The sequence below is a fragment of the Nelumbo nucifera genome, chromosome 5 (assembly GCF_055504915.1).
Source record: "Nelumbo nucifera cultivar China Antique chromosome 5, China Antique-T2T, whole genome shotgun sequence".
Classification (NCBI taxonomy): Eukaryota; Viridiplantae; Streptophyta; class Magnoliopsida; order Proteales; family Nelumbonaceae; genus Nelumbo; species Nelumbo nucifera.
In genome coordinates, this window is record NC_142653.1 from 29,611,472 (window position 1) to 29,628,673 (window position 17,202).

General features: G+C 35.2%; 1 protein-coding gene across 1 annotated transcript; it reads left to right on the forward strand.

Moving 5' to 3' along the window:
• LOC104600088 (low affinity sulfate transporter 3-like) lies at positions 1–10,640 on the forward strand. The gene is made up of 12 exons (XM_010262911.3): positions 1–508; positions 615–663; positions 755–962; positions 1,102–1,276; positions 1,445–1,510; positions 1,615–1,845; positions 1,981–2,107; positions 2,274–2,560; positions 4,704–4,897; positions 4,967–5,067; positions 5,177–5,253; positions 10,333–10,640. The coding sequence occupies exons 1-12, from the start codon at positions 173–175 to the stop codon at positions 10,480–10,482; spliced, it is 2,001 nt and encodes a 666-aa protein (XP_010261213.2). The 5' UTR covers positions 1–172; the 3' UTR covers positions 10,483–10,640.
• Positions 10,641–17,202: the final 6,562 nt, after the last annotated feature.

The following is a 17,202-nucleotide window of genomic DNA, read 5'->3' on the forward strand; positions in this document are numbered from 1 at the left end:
GAAGCTGATTTCAGTTTTCACGGCACTAGACTGAGTGAACCTAGCTATCCTTTTCCAACATACAGAGTCGTGCCATCCATGTGCCTATATAGAATCAACTTTTGCTTCTCTCTAAGACAACCGGTTACTACTTGAGAGGGAAAAAGCTCCCTCAGTTCTTCCAAACCCTTCAATGTTGAAACAATTAACAATGAGTTCATTGGGCAATGAAACCTATGGAGTGGAAGAGCAGCCCGACGTCGAGGATAACCGTCGGGCTGAGAGGGCTCGGTGGGTGCTCAATACTCCTGAGCCACCAAGTTCATGGCATGAGCTGAAGCAGACTGTTTTTCCAAGAGCACAGAAGTTGCGTTCATCTTTCAGCCAGAAAAGAGGTGGTTATATATGTCTACTCTCCGTTATGAAGAGCATATTTCCTATTCTCCAATGGGGTCGGAATTATACGGCAACAAAGTTCAAGAATGATTTGATGGCAGGTTTAACGCTTGCCAGCCTTAGCATTCCACAGGTATATATTATATATATATATATATATAAGAAGGTGTCCTATTTAATCTGTGTTTTCCAAAGCTATATATCTACTTCTTCCTCTTAAAATCTTAAATTTCTTGTAGAGTATTGGGTATGCAAGCCTAGCCAAGCTTGACCCTCAATATGGCCTCTGTAAGTACCTGTAGTTTCATCTTATATCTAGCTATTATGATTTGAATAAATGTTTTGATTAATTTTTATTTGGGTCTTTCTCTATATCTAGACACAAGTGTTGTTCCGCCTCTGGTTTACTCTTTAATGGGGAGCTCCAGAGAGATAGCCATCGGACCGGTGGCCATTGTCTCTATGCTACTGTCGTCCTTGGTTCAGAAAGTAGTAGATCCTGTGGCTGATCCTACGGCTTACAGAAAGTTCGTGATCACAGCGACCCTCTTCGCTGGTTTCTTCCAAACTGCTTTTGGACTGTTCAGGTAGGTATTCATTTTCTACCGGTTAGCTCACTTGGGCCTAGCTCCCATTTTGCTTTTTCATTGTTCCAGCTCCTAGCTATCGATCGATCGACCAACATCTTAATTAATTCATAAAACAAATGGATTGACCGCCACGCAGGTTGGGGTTTCTTGTCGATTTCCTCTCGCATGCTGCCATTGTTGGGTTCATGGCAGGTGCTGCAATTGTTATAGGATTGCAACAGCTCAAGGGGCTTCTTGGGATCGATCACTTCACCAATAAAACTGATGTGATCTCTGTCTTGGTGGCGGTTTTTAGGTCAATTCGTCATCCAGTAAGGAAACCAACCTGCGATTCTTCTTCTTGTGGTTGTTTTTATGCATCTGTGAAGTGATGAAGGCTAGTTAATTAATTTTGAGAGTAGCTACAAGTTTATATTTATGTTAATTATGCCAGCTAATTTTTTATTTATTTTGCTTGTGTCTGTGTCTGATACCTGCAGTGGAGCCCCCTTAATTTTGTTCTCGGGTGTTCATTCCTGATTTTCATCCTAGCCATGAGATTTGTGGTAAGCAATTAACATCTGTTAACTTCATGCAAGCATCTATATATTATTAATTAATTGTTTTATATGAAATATTCAAGCCCGGTCCCAATACGATTCATGTACAGGGCAGAAAAAACAGGAAACTCTTTTGGGTACCAGCTCTTGCTCCTCTCATATCTGTCGTATTGTCCACGCTTATAGTCTTCGTCACGAGAGCGGATAAACATGGAGTTAAGATTATAAAACACCTCGAAGGAGGAATTAATCCAAGCTCGGTGAAGGAGATAGAGCTCAACGGCCCACACGTTGGAGAAGCGGCCAAAATTGGGTTAATTTCTGCCATCATTGCTCTCACGGTATGTGTTGTTGTAGAATATTGATTTAACTATTCTTACTCCTTATTTTATTTGTTACAAAGTGCATCTGATAATTTGTATATATAAAAAACAGTAGTACGTAGTTGGCGTAACAACCCTTAATTTAATTTTCAGGAAGCCATTGCGGTTGGGAGATCGTTTGCATCAGTAAGAGGATACCAACTTGATGGAAATAAAGAGATGGTAGCCATGGGAGTCATGAACATTGCAGGCTCTCTAACTTCTTGTTATGTAGCCACTGGTCAGTACTCAGTACTAGTACTAGTACTAGTACTAGCAGTGGATCACCATCAATATATATATATAGCTTCTTACTTTCTTTTATATGATCAATTAATTAATTAGAATTGACCATCGATGATGGGTTTAATTGGCTTACTGGATTAACAAATATATTGTATACGTAGGTTCGTTCTCACGCACGGCCGTCAATTTCAGCGCGGGCTGCCAAACAGTGGTCTCAAACATAGTAATGGCCATTGCGGTGTTGGTCGCACTGCAGATACTGACTACTCTCCTATATTTCACGCCTATCGCCATCCTTGCTTCAATTATTCTTTCCGCCCTTCCTGGCCTCATTGACTTCAACGAAGCCTATAACATCTGGAAGGTCGATAAACTGGATTTCCTCTCTTGCATTGGAGCGTTCTTCGGGGTCTTGTTTGGATCCGTCGAGATCGGCCTTCTCGTTGCGGTATACTTTTCTTCAATTAAATAAGCATGAAGCCCTCGTATGCCTACGTACATATATATATATATATATACGTATTTATGTATTTTATGCAGAAAATTAAAAATAAAAATAGAATCATCATTTTTAACAACATTGGAATTAATGATAGAGAAATGATTTGAGTCCTTAAACCATAATAAGATTTAAGGATGTAAGTGCAAGGTACCAGAAACTGGGACTTCAATTATATCATATTATGATTTCTTATTTCTTACTACTTCACTACTGTTGGACTTTTTGTTTTGATCTACCCTTGAATAGTTTCATGGATATAAACCGAATCTCGTCCACATACAATGAATGTGGGAAGCAGGGAAAACTGGCGATTTAGATAATAAAGTGGAACTGCAATGATAGTGATCCCTGTCAGAGAAAAAGCTAGCTTCTTCTACTATTTAATTAATATATTTTCTTGCTTGTGCATTAAATAATGAATGCTAAATTATTCAATGGTTTCAATTTCTTTGGTCAATGCTTACTTTAATTTGTAGATATAGGTAGTAGTGGTGGCTTCATCTTTGGTCCATCATTTTGGACCACCAGACCGGATTCGGTAAGTTTATGATGTATGCTTATAAGTAAAAAGATTAGGTTTCTGATTCTATTATAGATGCTTTCCATCTATTATAGATGGATTGAAGATGCTTTCCAAATTAAGGACGACCTCATAAGAAGCATATGACATCAGTTGAGGGATTTCATCCGTTAATAGGGTTGCAGAATATATCATTAAATTTAAATAAAAGTATTAAGAATAGAGACTCTAGTGGGGCGGACAGATAGTCGCATGAGAGAGAATCGATGGTTTTAGGCTTTTGGCTAGAGCACTATCTTATTGGCTGATTCCATGGCAATTGAGAAAGGGACCTCACATGATGGTCAGTTTTTGATGCTGGATACAAAGCTCTCAGACCGGATTTCCTCCTCACACAGCATGCCTCACATCAAACTCACAGCACTTGCAAATTGCAATTATACATCGGAAATATCACTTATATTTATAGCAGATATTCCTAATCAAAATTAGGCAAGTGATTGTCCCTTGTTGATATGACCACCCTCTACTTCATTCATTTATTTAATTTGTTTATACTTTTTTTATATAATTAATTATTGAGAAGGAAATTCTGTTATTTTAAAAGAGTAATCGAAAATCGAGTAGGGCTTTAGGTATACCATACTTGTAGTTTTAATTTTATATTCTTGTCCCTTATTCTTATTAATTAATAATCTATCAGAATTTGTCCACTGTCAAAAAAAAAAAAACACTGTTAGAATTATTCTATCACCGATTCCGTTCCTCTGTTTTTAAGTAAAGACTAGCGGAGGGACCCTACTTCGTAGGGGTTGGAATGGAATCGTTGATCCGTTGATTTGGTCTTTGTCCAATAACCGTTAAATCGGTCAACGATCAATTGACTTGAGTGGTCGAACTGTCGATCCATTGACTCGTTCAATGTTTTTTGGCCATTTTTTTTTATTTTTTTTATTGGGAACCATCTAGACAACCGGTTCCGTTTTCTTCTAATCTCAGCCTCTAGCAAAAAATCGTTGAATCGGTCAACAACCCATTGCCCCAAGCGGTCGAACTGTTGACCCGTTCAATGGTTTTTAGTCTTTTTTTTATTTTTTTTTAATTTTTATTGTTAGAACAAGCCATCCGTTTGAACCGAACAGTTGAACCATTGACCCAAAAACCAGTGACTAGAATAGTTCCGTCTTCAGGTTGTATAAATCACACGCTCAAATGATGGGCCAAGGCTGGTGTCACCATCTGAGATAGGATTAGCCGGAGACAAAAAACATGCATACTGTACTGAGTTTCCTATCACGTGTAAATACACTAGTGTTCAATATGTACACTATAAATATATATAAAATATGTATGTATACAAATATGTACAATATAAATATTTATATTCTTTTCAAACTGATCTTAATAGAAAAAATAGAAGGGGCGAAAGAAATAAATCATTAATTGTTTAAAAAATTTAAGTACAAGTAATAATGGAAATTGTTGTGATATATCTTCATGATCGAAGAATAAGCATCTGAAAGATTCAATTATAGACGGCTTGATCATGCATGGTTGTGGAGATTGCAGGTAACCATTTCCTTCGCAAAGATCATACTAAATGGCATCCGACCAAGCATGGAAATCCTGGGACAGCTCCCGACAACTGATATTTTCTGTAGCACCAATCAGTATCCCATGGCTGTCAAAATTTCAGGCACCTTGATAATTCGCATTCACTCTTCCTACCTTTGTTTCGCTAATGCCAATTTCATCCGAGAAAGGTTAGTTCCTGTCTGTACAAGAGAGAGAGAGAGAATATATAGTATTAATTAACAAGCCCTTTGTTTTAGGATAATGAGGTGGGTTAAAGAAGATGGTGGTGAAGAAGGAGAAAAGGAAGCGAATGAAAATACAAAAATGAGGATTCAAGTACTAATATTTGACATGTCTAGTAAGTTCTGGCAGTCTATATCTCCATTACCAACCACTGTGAAACATTTTTAAGCCTCAAACTAGTATTTATTTTGTCACTTACTTGTTTTTTGGGCTTCTGGTAATAGATTTGATGAACATCGATACATCAGGAATCCTTGCGTTAGAAGTGCTTCAAAAGGAGTTGGTCTCCCATGGTATAGAGGTAAATTTTCAAATCTTATATTTACATCTGTAAGACCTAGCTGCATTCTTTGGTTTTTTATATTATATTCTTAGGCCATGATTGATAGTGCTTAAAATAAGTGCTTATATAAGTGATTATTTGGGTGGGGATCACACCATTAAGCATTTATTGATGTTTGGGAAATAAGTCCAAAATAAATACTTATTTTAATTTTTAAAAATAAGGATTTATTTTTAAGCCCAAATTTCTAGCTTTTTTTATTAAGGCCCTATTTGATGATTAAGTACTTGTTTCACGAGTACTTCTTAGAAGTACTTATTTTAACAACCCTTTAGGCTGTTTGATAACTCACTTTTTCAAATCACTTATTATGTTTTTAAATACTTATTGGGATGAGAATATTTGGTAAGCTATTTCCCAATAAGTGCTTATATTTATACAAATGACAATTTTAGCCATCTCCATCTCATACTTCTTTTTCTTCTTCAAAATCCCCAGAAATCCACTATTCATTATCTTCCTTACGACACAGAACCAGGCAGCAGTGAATTCATTCTCCACCTTCCACCATTCCAACCTCCTTGAACAGTCCAAACCAATAATAATAAATGCAAATCAAATAATTTCTAACCAACTTTCCATTGTAGATCTCACGGATTCTGCATCAAAACCAATAATAACAACGATCAAACAATTGAAGCAACAACTACACAGCCAAATCAACAACACTCTTTGAGACATGAGGCCACTGAAATTACTTATTAGATAACTAAATTCCACTCACAAAACCAACAATCGGTGATAAAAAAGACCGAAGAGCATGGAAATTCGACTTTCGGAAGAAGAGCTGTGTAGTGAAAAAAATCCCTTTTCTTTAAAAAAAAAAAGAAAAATGAGAGTTTGCAAAAACAGTGTTGGAGCTGCAAAAGAAAATGACAGAAACCCAACTCTTATTCTCCACCTAAATCCCGTGATTTGTATAACCATTAGACATTGAACACATAAAACATGTAGATCAATACATAAACCCTAACCCGAAATTTCCTGCAGAATCTTGTACAAATACTAGCTTGAAAGCAACAACAGCACAAAAAATCTCTACTCATAAATAAAAAAGAGGGAATTGAATAAAAAATTGGAAACTCAGTGATGCTTTGAGGAAGAAGGAACAGCAAATCTCTACTCAACAATACCAAATCTTCCTTCACCAAATGGATCTCACCTTAGAATTTAGGAAAGCAAGGAAAAAAACAAACAAAATGAGATTTACTTGAAAACATTTGGAAACCCAGCAGACGAAAAAGGCTACAGCAGTGGTCGGTTATTCTTCTATGAAGTCCAAGGAAGCAGCTCAGAACAGCTCAGAACAGTGTCCAAGGCTACAGCAGACGAAAAAGGCTGCAGCAATGACTCAGCCATCTCTCTCTCTCACTCTCTCTCCCCGTTGGCTGTATTATACACCCAACCCCGCTGGCAAGAACAGCTGTATTATACTGCGAATGGTGTTGGACCTGCAAGAACGGCTGTATTATACACCCAACTCCGCCGGCTGACTTTTGCTCACCGTCGAATGTCGCCGATGGACCTGCAACCAAACGCCGCCGTTGCCTGTTGTTGTAGGGTTTCGAATGGAAGAAGAAAATGATAAACTCGAGTGGGACTAGTTTTGTCATTAAAGAAAAAAACAGGGATAGGTTTGTGCCATTCGAATGAAGAAGTATTTCTTTAAAAAGTGTTGAAAAAAAAGCCACATCCATGTCACTTTTTTAAGAAGTACTTTTTTAATAATAAGTACTTCTTATCCTCTTTTTTACCAAACACCCATAAGTATCTAAAAACCACTTAATGTGTGGTCCCATGTCTTAAAAGAATTACTTGTTTAAATAAGTATTTCTTTTAAGTGTTCTCAAACAGGGCCTAAGTGCTCATATAATAAACACTTATTCAAATTTGTTCTCCCATGATTGTTCTTGGTAAATTTTTAGAATACTAATTATACCCTTTTACAAAGGCACTATTATAAAAGTAATTTTATGAAAAGTACTTTTATGAAAGTAAAGTACTTTTGTGAAAGTACTTTTACAAAGGCACTTTTATGAAAACACATTTAATTTATAAAAAGTACTTTTATGAAAGCATTTTTAGGAAAGTACTTTTATATAAAAACACTTTTATGAAAGTACTTTTATAAGAGCACTTTTATGAAAGCACTTTTATAAAAAAACACTTTTAAGAAAGCACTATATGAAAGTACTTTTATAAAAACACTTTTCAGAAATATTTTTATTATAAAAGCACTTTTTGAAAGTACTTTTATAAAAGCACTTATACGAAAACACTTTTACGGAAGTAATTTTATAAAAGTATTTTTGCGGAAGTACTTCTAACAAAATACATTTATGAAAGCACTTTTATAAAAAGTATTTTTATAAAAGTGCCTTAATAAAAGCACTTCTGTCAAAGTACTCTTATTTATTCACTTTGGATTGAATATTTTGAAAATTTGAAAGAATAAAAGAGTCACAATTGCTTATTGGAGAAAAAAAACCACCAAACACCTAATATGAAATAAGTGCTTATTTTTTAAAATAAACACTTGAAAAAGAAGGATGCTATATATAAATAAGTGTTTGTTCGAATAAACACTTGTTTTAACATGAACACTCCAAACATGGCCTTAAAAGTCATTTAAAGGTTTGTTTATTGTCTTTTTTAGGTATACAATAATCATATAATCAAATATTTAGGGATATAGATAAGTTGGGGAGATGATAACCTACTTTGTTAGGGTGTTTTAAATTTTAAAATGCTTTTAAAATCTTAAAGGTTTTGTGGGTATCTTGTGATTTGAATCCTTTGCTTGGGCTTGTGTATATCCGTGAGGTGCCTTATGAGTCAATGATACTCTTGAGCCTTAATCACATGGGCCAGCCTACGTGTGGGTCATGTCACATGGGGCCTTTCTCTCAAGTCCCAACCTCTTGGGCGCAGGGCTCCATTTGCTTCCTACTAGGCTTTCGCACTGTATCTACCATCTGAAAGAAGCATGCATTGATGCATATGCATCTCTCCATCAAGTAATTAAAATTTCTTAGATAACTAAATTGGTTTTCAACGTGTGTAGAGAATAATAGTTAAAAAACACGCCAAAAAAATAAAGTTTGACCTGTATTTCCATGGGTTCCACTGTTTATACCTTATAGGGTTGTCAATTGACTCCAAAACTCTAACATCTCATTTCACATTCAATTCATTATCATCATATCCAATGCCTTATCACAATTATATGGGGTTGGTTCCATGAATCTTATTTCACCAATATTTTGTTCTATTTAAAACCATATCCACTATTATATAATTAGTGCTTAATTCATGTTTTACTATTTGTATTTATGTTCTTTTTGGTTTACCCTTAGTTCTTCTAGCCCTTTCTATTTGTAACAAATTGCTTCTTTTAATTGGAGTTGTCAGTGATCCTCTATACACATGAACAAATCATCTTAGCCTCTCTCTCTTTTTCTCCTTCTCTCATTTTATCACTTATTGGAGTTATTCCTATGTTTCTATGGATGTATTCATTCATGACCATATCTTTCTAGTTTTCCATTCATACGTCTTAGCATTCGCATTTCTACCATACCCATTTTCTAAATATGTTGTTTCTTGATTGCCCAACACTCAATTCCATACAACATAGCTGACCTTACATTTGTTTCATAGAATTTTCCTTTTAATCTAAGTGGTATTCTCTTATGGCACAAAAGCCTAGATATACCCCTTCATTTTGCCCAACCCCCTCTAATTCTATGGGTGACAAAATCTTCCTCAATCTCTCCCTTGTTATGAATTATTAAACCAAGATATTAAAAATACTCACATTGACATTGACCTTACATTTGTTTTATAGAATTTTCCTTTTAATCTAAGTGGTATTCTCCTATCGCACAAAAGCCTAGATATACCCCTTCATTTTGCCCAACCCCCTTTAATTCTATGGGTGACAACATCTTCCTCAATCTCTCCCTTGTTATGAATTATTAAACCAAGATTAAAAATACTCACATTGAGTTATCTCATGGTCTTCAATCCCAAGTGTATCCTGATTTATAGTCCTATTATTACTAAACTTACATGTCATATATTCTATTTTAATCGTACTTATTTATATAACAAATGGATTTATATTTTATAATTATATTTGTACACATTTATGCTAAATGTTATGTTAAATCTGAAGGTTTAAGTGACTTATATAAATCCAATATTAAGCACAACACAATGGATGTAGATTAAATCTGAATTCGATATAAATCCAATATATCAGATTCGAATTCATAGATTTGATAACAGGATCCAATCTGAATCAGATCCAATTACACCCCTAACTGTTTATAGTAATATAGAACTAGGGATGATGCATCTTGACATTGCTTATTCTTCACCTATATGGAGGCGACTATGTGACTCTTCCTATGTTATTTTTTTTTGTTTTTACTTTTTAATTGCAAAATTCGATTTACACAAAAGATCATGCATGTGTTCCCTCTCTCATTTTTCCTTCATTTTTTTTTAAATTTTTCCTTTATATTTTTGCTTCCAATTCTTAAGGCTGTATTTGATTGCAGTGCAATTTTATTTGCATTAATACAAATGCATAGGAGTGCAAATGTAAAAAAATGCGAATTCTTATTTAATTTTGTTTTGGATTTTATTTTATTCTGCTTCATGTCTTAATTTACTTCATTTGTACTGAAACCAAACAAAACAAGCTAAAATTTGAAACAAAAATTGGTCAGAATTTACACTCAAATCATTTGCACTGCCATGATTTTGCATCACTGCAAATTTATTTGCATTGCAACCAAACACAGCCATAAAAAGTCTAAACCTCTTCTTACTTTTTACTTTTTCTCACCTGAAATACAACCATTCTATATTGATATTTTGTTACTCATACCTATGCACTTTTGCAAATGAACTGGCTCTCCTGCTAGTAAATGAAGTGAGGCGTTTAGTTTATTGAATTACATACATGTACGTATGAAGTGCCTTTCTGCTTGTATATTTAACTATTTAAAAAACCTATTTGTGATGCAGTTAGCCATAGCCAACCCTTGCTGGCACGTTATTCACAAGCTAAAGTTAGCCAAGTTTGTGGATAAAATTGGAGGACGATCGCTCTTCCTTACCATTGGTGAAGCTGTGGATACATGTCTTGGGTCTAATATGATTAACCTTAAGTTTTAGGGAACAAACTTGTATCTACAAACTAAGTACTCTTGTTAAGGCCTTAAGGGCTTTTATGTAGTGTGTGTTTGTGCACGTGCGTGCAACTATGTATTTAGTATTTACCTATTTTTAAGGGTAATTCAGAAGGGTGATTGTTTGATCTTTAGGCCCTAAAATTGAAGCCAATATCAGTTCTTGCTTCATGAAAAATGAAGCACATCTTTCCAAAGTTAAGGATTCATGGTAAAAACTTATCCATTTTTTGGTCAATGGGAACCATTCCTATTGGCCATGCAACTCCCCCCTCTCTCAAAATCCAAAAGCAAACACTCCCTTAGTGTATATTTCTATAAAATCCTACATTGTTAGGACCTAAAGATGGCTTGGGTAGACTGCCTATCGAATTTATAAAGACATATACCTACATCCGATATTAGTCCATTATAGATGACATGTTATTATTATGTTAGATATACTTATTTGGTTAAAATTATATGAAGTTGATCATAAAATGATGCAATGTTATAATCTCGGGATGAAAAGCAAGAAAAAATGGGTTCAAGTATAGGAGTTAGGTCCATTTCTACTCCCCTCACAGGATCATAGATAGATGGTACCATTTGTATCGCTCTGTGTAAGTGGTTATGTGACCAATCATGAGCGAACATGCCAATATTCTGTGAAGTAAATATAATTTGATCCACCAATATTAGGATGCATGTAGGGTGATTAAGTCGAGTTTAAGGCCAACTTGATCCCAATTATATACGCTCAAGAATTCAGAGCTTGGAGAAAATCCAATTTGGGATCAAAATCCGAGTTTGTCAATCCAAAATTAAACGGAACCCAATACTACTTGGGCTGTTTTAATGGGATAGATTCGACTAAGGAAAAACATTATATCGGAAAACTCTTTTGTTCTTTTTTTATAGAATAACGGAAAACTCTTAACCAATGCAAAGGTATCATAAAAGTGGTAACAAACCATCAGGTGGTATGTATCAAAATTTACGGGAGGATTTTGATTGGTCAAAGCTCTTCCAATATTATGTATTTACGGCAGCTTTCTACATCCAAAGTTAAAATTGATGGAGCTTAACCAAAGAAAGCGAAGCAGCTAGTGAGGTAAATTAGGATCGACACTTGAAAATTGAATGATATTTTATTATTTTTTTGAATAATTAGATCCAGTGTGGTTTTGCGTCAAATACGTTGTCTATATGCATAGTATGAATTGCTTTGAATGGAAAACAAATCAGACGTTAATTCGAGGTTCAAATCAGATGTTATTTCGAGACTATATATTTCTCTTCAAGTTCTATGTTCTTAACGCTGCTGCGTTTGGTTAAGATGCAAATGCAAAAATGTACGTAATATTAAGGGGGCGTTCTTTTGTTTGGATTTTGAGAGGGGAGAAAATTAGTTAATGGGATTTTGATTTCCATTGACCAAAAATCTTATATTCTTTTTTTCAGATTTATGTAGGGACCAGAAAAAGCTTATATTTGAGAAGGGTGAAATTAAGTTTATTTTCTAAGTAAGTAATACCTATCTCCTAGGGGGTAAATAACTTTCCACCTCAGGGGAAAGTTGCCAACACTTGAATGAGACAAAAATGCCTCTTGTAATAATGGATTTTATAACTAAAATGGTCATTGTCTTATTTGCATGGGAAATAAAAGAGGATGGGTAAATGCACTTACCTTTTTCGGATAAATAACTTACCCAAAAGCAAGTGGGGCCTAAGTGTTTTTGAACAGTTCAATTGTATGGACCGGATTTAAAGGCCCTAAAGCTGTGTTTGGTTTGAAGAAAAAAAAAATAGGGAAAAGAAGGGAAAGGTATAAAAAGTGAAGGTTTTTTCACCTTTCCCTTCCTTATCTTTCCTTCAAACCAAACATAACCTAGATGCATGGATTTCATTTGCACATGAACAGTACAAATATGAATGCAAAGTTGTAAGTATTTGGTTATTTAAATTGAAGCAAATGCAATTTGCACATGCATCAAGGACATTTTAATAACCATTTTCCATGTTTAAAACCACCATAATATCCAATCCCATCAAAACCTTGCAACTTCATTAAAACCAGGAGAATATTGAACTCCATCAAAAATAAAACTAGAAGAAGATGGAATTCTTACTGAGCTAATTCTGCTTCCAGGCCCTATTAAGATACTAAGTTCGATCCACCAAGTTTCACTAACCTAAGAAATTAGAATACGAATCTGTTATATTTCACAGTAGGAGAGAGTAAAATCTCTACGTTGCAACTCCTCTTCTGTAAACCAGTGTATTCTGCCCAAATATATCTGTTACGTTTCACAATAAAAAAGAATGAAATCTCTAGGTTCAGACTTATCTTGTGTCCGACACATGTGTAAACAGGGGTGTCAATTGGGCTGATTTGGTCTAATCCGATCCAGTCAAATATGACCCCATTACAAATGGACTTGGTCCAATCCAGTCCATAAATATTTTGGATCGTTTTGGACCGCTCCAGTTCAATGCCTGGACCGTCCAATTTGTTCAAATTCATGTTAATTTAGATTGGTTCTAAATCAAATCTGGTCCATTGACACCTGCGTTCTTATCTTCTGTTAATGGGATTAGATATTGGCTCAATCCAATATAAATTCATTATAGATGGACAAGGTCAAAATTCAATAAGTTTTATTGGTCAGTCCAATCCGTCCAAATTAAATATATTTACTTTATTGGTCCATCCAAATTAATTTTGATTTGGACGGATTCCAACCCAAAACCGGTCTATTGAGACTCTTATCTGTAAACTGGTTCTTTGCTGAAATGTAAGAGAGTGAAATCTCCAGGATCAAACGTGTATATTACCTTAGCTTAGAGTATCGGCCAATATATATGATATCCTTCTCCGCCAAGCTATTTGCAATTGCTGATGACAAGGACTGAGAGGGTGCTTCTGAGTAGATCATCTAGCTCCCTACTTTCAAGTGATAGTGTGCAGGGAACTCTCTCACCTAAGTCTTGTTTACTGAAGTGGAACCCCCCCAATCTCCGAACGAGAACCAACTAAAAAAGGAGTGTTGGAACCCAACCCAACAGTTGCAGCCCTAGTTATTCTAATAGATGTGTGCGGAATATCACACTTTTTCGATTCTGGATCTTCTGTCCATAACAACTCTGTCCACGTCTACTCACAATATACTACCCATTTATCCAGTGTTCAGTAAAGAAATAAGGGAATAATAATTGGTACCCAAAATTTGATCTGGAGTAAAGCCAAATATTGCTCGATTTAGTGTCTCTCCATAGGTCACTCGTCAGAGAACAACGTTTTCCATTCATCGGAAATTAAGCATAGACGGCTGAGATGAAGAAGGGTTGTGCACATTCTTTCTTTTTACTCAAAGAGATCTGTAAAGAGCAAAGAAAGGAGACTCGTCCGACAAGTTGCAGATGAGATGACCATTGAGGTTTGGGATGGTTGAAGGTCGATGAGAGCAAGTAGGTAGCTTGTGAATTTACCTCAACCATCGATGCAAGCAAAGTTCAATTCAATTTTTTCAAACTTTACATCTATTGTCAATGCAAACTTCTAACATAATAGTATATTTGCATTGATTTACAATACATATTTCCATCTCAAGAATCAAGACCAACCCAAAAGTCATTCCCATCTTGTGAATCAAAATTGCAATTTTCAGCATCAATGTGCCAAACGCATGCGATATTGTTTCTAGCTAGGAATCAGAAAATACACAGAAAGGATGGTATTAGTTATTACACAGTAATTACTTATTACCAAACTCAACAACCCGGATGCCCCCACGAGCTGGACAGATTAAACTATCTTAATTTCCATCATATTAAACAACTGGCAACTAGTCTATTCTATTGTAAATTTGATTATATACTTTGTATGAGAAGATGTTCCCAATGCACACTGAGATGTGCATGTGTGGTGCCCCACAGGTGAGGTGCTGATGTGATCTCGTGTTATATAGCTTATAAGGCGTAATGAATGATTTTCTCTCTTTCCAGAAAAAAAGGATGCCGCATAGTATTTTTTTTTTTTCTCGCTGACCTATAAATGTAGTTGAGCTGTTTGAATTTTTTTATATTTGAAAAGAGATTGTTTTATATATTGGGATAAGTAGACTGTACTCCTAATGAATTTATAATATTTTTCATGGATGAAGAATAAAAAAGAAGAAAAATAGGAAAAAATAGTACCAATGCACCAAACTAATATCCTGTCAACAAAATACATTCCAACACCCTACCAACATGATCTAATATCTATGCATCTGTTTGACATTGATGGTGTTGTTTCAAAAAACGGTGATACATCAGTGCCATGATGAAAAAAATGATGCTCTAGGAAATACCTGTTTGTTTGGAACCATTTTTTTTCATAAAATCAATGCTCCAAACCACACTTTGGAAATCGAGAAGGCATGGTTTGGAGTAATGCCGAATTTAATGTTTTCTCAAATTGCAACTCCTTGCTGCCAATGAGGATGTGATGTGGCAGTGACTTGAACTTCCTATAATGGGTACTAGTGCTGAAAACAGACATGGAACACTTGTAGCAAACAGAAAAGTGTCATTGTTGTTCTAGGAAACGTTCTACCTAGCAGCATTGTTTCTAAATAGAAAAAAAAAAAGACACCATTTTCTCAAACAACAGAAAACGGTGCTTCCAAACCACATATCAGTAGCATCATTTTCTAAGAAAACGGTATTGTATCTGCAGCGTTGATGCCAAACATATACTACATTGCCCCACGAACTGGACAAATAAAAGTATCATTTGATCATATATATTAAACAACTGGCAACTAGCCTACTCTATTGTAAATTTGACTATATACTCTGTACCGAGAACATTGATCATATTATAGCTCACATCAGTGCCCCACAACATCCTAAAGTATATCCCAACCGTGTACTAACATCTCTCATTGGCAAGTATGGGAGATGTTTCCAATGTACATTGAGATGTGCATGTGGGGCGCCCCACAGATGGGGTGTTGATGTGATCGCGTGTTATATAGCTTATAAGAGGTGTATAAATCAAGAACATTTACGTTTAAGTAATGAATGATTTTCTCTCTTTCCAATAAAAAATGGATGTCACATAGTTCTTTTTTTCCTTTTTTTTTGTTAAGTACACTGCAGTTCAATGTAGAATTCTGAATTTCAACTCCCCTTACTCTATTAGTAGCCCCCCCTATAAACCATATCCTGCCCGTAGATTTGGCATCAATCCACGGTCAAGATTCATCCCCCTTGTACGGTGGGGCTAAAAATTTCTGACTTGGACTGATCACTCTATTCTTTTTTTTTTGCTGTCCTATAAATGTAATTGAACTGTTTGAATTTTTTATATTTGAAAAGAGATTTTTTTTATATATTTACTCCTATGAACTTATAATTTTTTTCATGGATGAAGAATAAAGAAAAAGGAAAATAGAAAAAAATAGTATGCACCAAACAAAAGAGGAATTTGGATATCCTGTCAATAAAATACATTTCAATACCCTACTGATCATCTAATACCGTACATCTCATATGTGGCAATTTACACTTTTATGATTGGTCCTAGTCTCATGGTGATGTGCAATATCAAATTATCAAATTGTACTGGTAAAGTGTTGGGATCCCAACTCAACAAAGATAAATACAAGAGTGAGTGAATGGTCATGATGTGAAAGAGAGAGATGTGACAAACGTATATATGAGCCGGGGTCAGGCTTGAAGGACCTGGCTCGAAGCCTAAGCCCAAGAAAGTGTAAAGTTGGGTCTGAAGCTTGGCCCATGAACAGGTTTCAAAATAAAACTGGATGTGTAAGTAGCATTGTAGTCATTTCCAATCCATGATTCAAATTGAAATGGGGGCATTGTTTTTTATTTCCATGACGACAAACTCCTACATTTATATCTATTACTGTATAAACAATGTACATGTGGTCTCCTAATTTGGTCCAGCATCCTGATTTTCTTTTTCTATTTTTATCTTCTTTGGCTTTTCCAAACTCCAAAGTATGAACCCACTTCTACAAAACAATTTTAATAACATATCTATATTAATTTAACAAAGTTTTGAGATTTTTTTTTGTCACTTCAGCTAGGTCTGGGTCCTTCAATATGCTAGACGGTATATAATGCCGATGCCCGCCTTTGGCCTCACGTCCAGATCACCCTCAAAAGCTTTATTCCATTTATTTTTCTCTCCACTAACCCTTTTCTAGGAATGGCACGTGTATATACACGTGCCACTCGAGTGATAAAAAGGACGGAATTGTTGGATCATTTGTCGTTTTTGCTTTGGTATTGAAAATTATTTCCTTTTAACATCATTACTGGTTTTCAAATCTGGACCGGACCGGATGATTGGACCAGAAAACTTGGGATAATCGATTCCGTTTCACCTAAAAATTAACCATTGTTTGGCCAAAACTCAAAAGTCGTTGATTTGATCAGTGGCCCACTGAATTATGCAGTCGAACCGTTGATCGGAAAAAATGATTTTTGACTTTTTTTTTTTTTTTTTTTTTATAGAACGATTCCCTGTTCGATCCGGTTTTAAAAATCTCGATTAATTATATATCATCCCGTTTATGTACCAGAATCAACCTTTGCACGTGCGAGGCATAACTGGTAGCTTGAAATTCAAATGATCACTTAAAATTCAAATGTACCGCATTTTCTCAGTTTTAGCTTTTAAGGTCCCATATTCTCGACAAGTAAGAAGT

Excerpts from the sequence above, each read along its gene's own strand:
- LOC104600088 (XM_010262911.3), top strand. The coding sequence starts at position 173 with ATGTTGAAACAATTAACAATGAGTTCATTGGGCAATGAAACCTATGGA. Across the intron at positions 963-1,101 it reads ACTGCTTTTGGACTGTTCAG|GTTGGGGTTTCTTGTCGATT; the intron begins GTAGGTATTCAT and ends ACCGCCACGCAG. Across the intron at positions 1,846-1,980 it reads CTGCCATCATTGCTCTCACG|GAAGCCATTGCGGTTGGGAG; the intron begins GTATGTGTTGTT and ends TTTAATTTTCAG.